Source organism: Corvus brachyrhynchos, unplaced genomic scaffold (genome assembly GCF_000691975.1).
Source record: "Corvus brachyrhynchos isolate BGI_N302 unplaced genomic scaffold, ASM69197v1 scaffold34, whole genome shotgun sequence".
NCBI classification, from domain to species: Eukaryota; Metazoa; Chordata; class Aves; order Passeriformes; family Corvidae; genus Corvus; species Corvus brachyrhynchos.
The window spans coordinates 1,751,397-1,757,741 of NW_008238126.1; the positions used below are offsets into that span (position 1 = coordinate 1,751,397).

At 40.9% G+C, this 6,345-nt stretch overlaps 1 protein-coding gene across 1 annotated transcript in view; it reads right to left on the reverse strand.

The window, feature by feature from the left end:
• Positions 1 to 4,376, reverse strand: part of ATP6AP2 (ATPase H+ transporting accessory protein 2) — a 9,663-nt gene extending 5,287 nt beyond the window's left edge. The window contains exons 1-4 of the mRNA XM_017733452.1: positions 4,215 to 4,376; positions 1,808 to 1,930; positions 329 to 424; positions 1 to 135 (exon numbers count right to left, since the gene is read on the reverse strand). The exon at positions 1 to 135 is cut by the window's left edge and continues 1 nt beyond it. Of these exons, the coding sequence (XP_017588941.1) occupies positions 1 to 135; positions 329 to 424; positions 1,808 to 1,930; positions 4,215 to 4,235 (375 nt within the window). The 5' untranslated portion in view covers positions 4,236 to 4,376. The remainder of the gene's footprint in view (positions 136 to 328; positions 425 to 1,807; positions 1,931 to 4,214) is intronic.
• Positions 4,377 to 6,345: the final 1,969 nt, after the last annotated feature.

Here is a 6,345-nt window from a genome sequence, read left to right on the forward strand (position 1 = left end):
GTTGTGCCTGCTGAGGGAGTTGAGAGGGAGGGAGCTGAGGATGGAGTTGTCCTGGAAGAGACGGTTCCGCAGCTGGCGCAGCGTGACAGAGAGATCCTCAAACACGGCATTGGCCTTGCCCACCATGTACACCCTCTGCAGGAACAGCCACTGGTCACTGACAGCAGAGGCTCCTGCTCAGTTTCTCCAGTCACACATTAATAACCACTCATGCTTGCAATCTCCAATCCAGAATTTCACGGGATCAACTGGGTTTGCTCCAGCCACACAAGTGGAAAGAGGTTTCACTATCTGGAACATGTGGAACTGGGAGTGAAGCAATACTCACTTCCTCACTGGGGGCCAGCTGCAGCACCACCGGCGTCTCCTCAGAGAACAGAGTATGGATGGCATTTGCAACACTGTCCAGACTGAAAGGAACAGCCTGGAAGACAAAGTCTAGTTTGAGTTTTGGGTTAAACAGGGGCTACTGATCTTAACTAAAAAAGTCTGGAAAAGTAAAAGGTATGCACATTTCCAAAGTGGTAATAAATAACAGGAACCTACGTGCAAAAACCCCCATCACCTGTGTTATCTATGAACAGATTTTATTTGTGTATGTGGCAGACACAACATATTCTTAAGAACTCCAAGGGACCATGACTGTGAATTAAGAGGCTTATTTACACTTAGAGTATAGCCTTGTTTATCAGTAAAACAAGACCAACAAATATAGAAGCAATGCAAAAGGGGAAGCAATCTCGCTGCAAACGGAAAGTTATGAACCACAGAAAACTGATGGGTGAAAATATACCAGCAGAAAGACAAACTGCTGAAACGAAAAAAAGACATATAAAAAAACCTACTAAAAATAGAAGAAATGCTAGCACAGTATAGTGCCATTACTGGCAAGCTAACAGAACTGTTTGTAAACAGTTATTTGTGGGTTTTATCAGAAAAAGAAGCAGAATGGCACATTTTCGTTCTCTACTTAAAGTGTCCTATGACAGAAGAGGCAATGGCAAAAATTTAAACCCAGGAAATTTTAACTTAACACAAGAACAAAGTTTTTTGCTCCAAGGGTAGTCCAACAGTGGCAGGGGTTGCCCAGAGGTCATGGAGGGGTTGCCCAGAGGTCCATTTGTGGAGATGCTCATATCCTGACTGAACACAGTGCTGGTCAGCCTGCTCTGGCTGATCCTGCTTGAGCAGGGTGTTGGATGAGACGATTTCCAGAGCTCCCTTACAACCTAAAGGATTCTGTGTTGCTGTAACAAGCCTGAGAAGCCTTAGCAAAGACAGACAGTGACAGGTAAATGTAACATCTGTTGATTTCTTCTTGATACAGTATAATGGAACATTGTCTCTAAGTGGTGTATTTCACAGTCAAGTACTTAAGGAAAACTCAAAAGACCACTTAGAGGGCAATACAGTACATCCAAAAATCAACACCATATAAAATGTTATCACATAGCTGAAGCAAAAAACACAACAATTCTGATTTTGAAATATTAAGTTAACATGAGAAGAAGTGGATTGGTACAAACATTAAAATTAGCTGTCTTTCAAGGAGAACATGCTTTGGTCAAACAAGTTACTGAACTCAACACAGGAAGCCCTAAGTGATCTCAAAAGCCTCCTACCTTGTACAGAACCCTGACTACGTATTTGATCTACACAACCTGATCCATCATTTTAGGAGATATGCAAACTTCAAGTGAAGTAGGAAATAAGTGAACATTAGGGGCTACAGCAGAGAACCATGTACTTGTCATTAGACCACAGGAGTCCCAGGAACCGCAGGACAGTTCCAAATGTGGATACTCACATTCTCAATGGGGTAGGAAAACCCTTTTACAGGCAACTTGTCCACACCCTTCACTGTCACCAGTACAGTGGCTCGTGGTCGGTGAAACAGATCACCCACTGCCAGCCCAGGCCAGGGGAGGTCCTAGTACAAAATAGCAAAATAAGTTGTACTTCACAGGCAAAGAGAAGAGTTCTTCCCAGCAAAACAAACTTATTGTTTGTTTTTAATAAATATTAGTTATTACAGCAAAACAACTTATCCTGTTAATGCCTCTGTGCAGGACAGCCTATTGGAAATTTCATGGGGAAGTAAGTTAATACTAGACTGCTTTCATCTTGAGTAGTACCTCAAGTCAACCATGAAGGAACAGTTAAGTTTAAAATCTGCCAGTAACTTCATAGCAAAGTCTACTAAGAAAACATTATATATAACAGATACATAAAGAGTTATTTCCCATAATTAAATTATAAATACTTCAGTCTGTATTCAGTAAGTGAAAGCTGAACTTAAAAAACCCACTAACATCTTGACATTCTCAGTACAAGAAAGAAACGGGGTGGAAAGGAAGGGGAAGAGAGGGAAGTGTCAATCACACCAACGGGCAACTAAACTAAAATGTACAAATTTGCACAGAAATACAAAAAGATTTCTTAGTAGCTTACTACAATTACAAATGAGTAAGAGCACAGTGGCTACCTGACAGGTTTATTCAGGCACAAAATACAAATTCATCTGTCTGGAATAGAGGCAAACAGATTTCCCCATGTGTGTAAATGACGTAACTGCCCCTTTTTTTTGAAAGCCAATTTAATTGTGTTTTAGAATTAAATGTCATTGACATTATGAGTTGTATCACCTCACAGAAACAAAGGAAAAACCTTTTAAAGCATCATCAGGGACAAAAATGGGGTTTGGTTTTGTTTTCCTTTACCAAGGGAGGAATATTGAATAACACTTTATGAGAATTCCCAATGTAATGCATTAAGAATTCCAAATTCTCTACAGCGGCCTTGCTGCACTGTTTATGTTCCTGGACTAGTTAGTTTATGTTAGTTTATGTTGCTAGACTACAGCTTTGAGGTGAGCTGCAAAAGGAGTGCCTGGGCCCCGCAGTACTCTCCGTACCAGGGCTGGAAGCTGCCATTGATCTCTGCCTTAGGGACAGCTTTCAGTAACTCTCAGTTCCAGGGCTGAACTGAATAATCATTCAAACATTTCCTTCCCTGCCTGCTTCCAGGATTGAATTAATATTAATAGAGAAATATTTCTAAAGGATGCTCCAGACTCATCACAACAAATGAATCCCAAGCTGTGGCAAAGGCACAGAGTGAGTACTGAAACACTTTTTTCCATGATAACTATGATATATCTCAGGATGACCAGGATGCCAAATGGACAGATCAGGTCAAACCCCACTGTTTTTCTGGGTGTCTTTATATGCAACACACACAATACCATTCAATACATTGGGTTTTCTTGCTAAAATGACCAAAATTTACTCCTTAGTCGTACTACTCATACAAGTTTGTTACTAGTTTGATTACAAAAAAGCAGAATTAGTTGACAGCATGGTATTTTCAAATTCCAAAACACAGGCTAAGCAGCCTTGCATTCAAACCAGCCTTATCAGATCTCTTCCCTAGCTGATGTATGGAAGAAATGAGAACTGGCTGCCCTCACCAGCACTGTGAGAATGCCTCAGCCTGCAGATTTCAGTATCTGGCTGCACACAGACACTGCCAAAGATATCTGGCTATTAGACTTTAATCTACTGCTTCAACAGCCACTCATCCCTGCTGAAGCCCAGCAAAAAAATTCAGTATGCAAGATGGAATCAATACAAGGGCTCCTGCTCACGTGCCCCACTTGAAACATTGCTAAAGTTGTATTCAAATACCTACTGCGGAGACACACTAGCACAAATCATGTTTCCACGGTTTTGGACTACTTCCTAAGTAACCAACCTACTTGTTCTAACTCTGCTCAGCAGACAGGCTTGCTGACCTAAAAAAATGCCTGCCTTGCCAAGCTATTTCTCACAATCTTCAGAGTACGCAGGAGCAGAGCCCTACAGAGAGCTTGTGTGCAAGAAGTGACAGTGGTTCCACAGATTCTCAGTTTGTGATCATGGATGGAGGGGATACAGCATGCAGCTGGGTCTCAGAAGAACTGAGGAACAGCACTGGAAAGTCTCTGCAGGCTTCCTTCTACAGCTGGTGACTCAAATGAGCCAGCTAGCACAGCCTCTGGCTACTCATATGACCCACATGGCTCTATCTTGGAAACCACCTCTGACAAGTCATGCATTCCTCAAGAGAAACAGGGCAATATTTTATATATTCCAGCACATGACAGGAAGATTTGCATGTTGAGTGAGCAAGTCTGTAGCTTTAGAGGTGTTTCACAATCAAGACCTGGAACGTACTTCTTCAACAGAAAAGCCCATGGTCAACGCAGCAACATCCGGGATCCGCTCACCAGGAATCGGCCAACTTCCATCTCGGAAAACAACTGACTGAGGTGATCGTAAGATACTGAATTCACCACCACATACACCTAAAAAACAGACATAGAAAGCTATCAGAGCTCCTGCAATCTTTTCCTTTACATAACATGGGAAAAGAGCATATTTGAGCCTTCATTCCTTCTTCCTCTCTCTCATGCCTATCAGTTTATGCAAAGCCAGGAGTGAGAACAGATCATTTTAATGCTCTGGAATACAAAATAAGGTTTCTATACATCAATGTCTAAGAATGAACAGATCCTTATTAACAAAAGCAGGACAATTATTCAAACAACAGCACAACACAGTGTAACAAGCTGCAAGTAGTGTTACAGTTCAAACCAGGTAAAGTGAACTCTCAGTGGAGCCAGGCAGACTCCAAAATCCTGTTAAGCTCACAATGCACCAGCACAGCTCTGTCTGCTTCCAGGACTGCTTGGCTCAACACCTCTGTTCATGCAGGCAACAGCCAGGGCCACTGAGCCCAGAGCCAGGAAGTCCAGTGGAATTTGTCAGTGCTGGCTTAAACCAGGCACTGCCAGGACAGCCTGGCTCCTGCAGAACAGCTCTGGTGTCCCTGGTCTGCCTCCTCCACCTCAAGACACTGGGAGATGTTTGTCTTCCTTGGATGCAGCGCTGTACCTGAGCTGATTGTGTGGAGCCACAATCTGCAACACTTCTCATGCCAGGTTTTCACTCATCTGGGATCCCCCTTCACTCTTTTCCCCATTACCTTGAGTAGCAAAGTTGACTAAATGCATATTTCCGAACTGTTTTATGATGACAGTAATTTACTGTGCAATAAGGTTAGAAAGGATTCCACAGAAATGAGAGAAGGGCTTGTTTCAACCTGACTTCCTATCTTAAAAAAGTCACTTAGGCACAGCTGCAAAACTGTGTACACCAAAATTTATATAAATAAATTTTAAAACTTCTTTGGTGTATATAAACAATAGCATGCACAATGCAAAATTTCAGGCATATGCTCCCCAATGAACAATCTGAGTGGGTTTCCACTAGAAAACTGATTTGATACAACAAAATCAAGTATCAGAGTAATAAAAATTTGCAGGCCTCTATGTTCAAGTTCTAATTATACAAGTCTGACTGCACACTTCAAAATTACATGAATAAAGTAACTGTCTAAAGAAAATAAAAGCAATTATTCATATGATCACTGAAAATTGGTTACCAATCCAAGCAGTGATATACAATAGTTTTCCAGGGCATCTACAAATCCAAAGGCTATTTACAAAAACAATGCAACAGTCAACTGATGTGTTGGGCAGCTAAAAACTTCCCTAACATTACTTTAACTAATGTGACCTTGAAGATGCTGTTTCAAAGCCTGGGTCATGATCATGCATACAAATGTTGACAGTAAATCTGAGCTATGTTATGATAAACACACCAAAGGACAAAGTTCTGAGATGCAGCTTGGGGAGGGGGGACAAAAGGAAGGAAAGAGGCCAAACCAACCAAGGTACATGGAGCAGATTCAAGCATTTTTTTATTTAAATTGATGCATTCCTTGGGTGGCCTGCTACCAATTTTAATGGTGGATCAACCCACATTTTTGAAGGGCGGACATGTTTCCAGACCAACTTCTTTAAGAATTTACAAAATGGCTACAAATCCAGAGGATTTCACATGCTGCTCTCCACAAGGCTGTAACACAGTCACACGTCATTTAGGTCAAACTAGCTTACTTAGGGCAAGATTGCTCAGGTGGGTTAAATCAGAGAATTAACCCCTTACAATTAAATTTCCCTCACTACACTTGTTCAAGATTTCAATGATTAAAACTGAATCTGAAGTTGCGAACACCAACAGATTCTCTTCATTGCCTAGGAAATAGTTTAAAAATTCCTACCCTGCATTATAGAAAGTATACAATATATTATCTAAATTTATATAATAATTTAATGATATAATTATAAAAATAACTTTATATAACGAATTTAAACAATAAAATTACAGAAATTTGTAATTTAATACAAACCAGCATTTGGATTGAAAGGGACAGGATAAAAGGGTTCGAGCACCGTCTCTG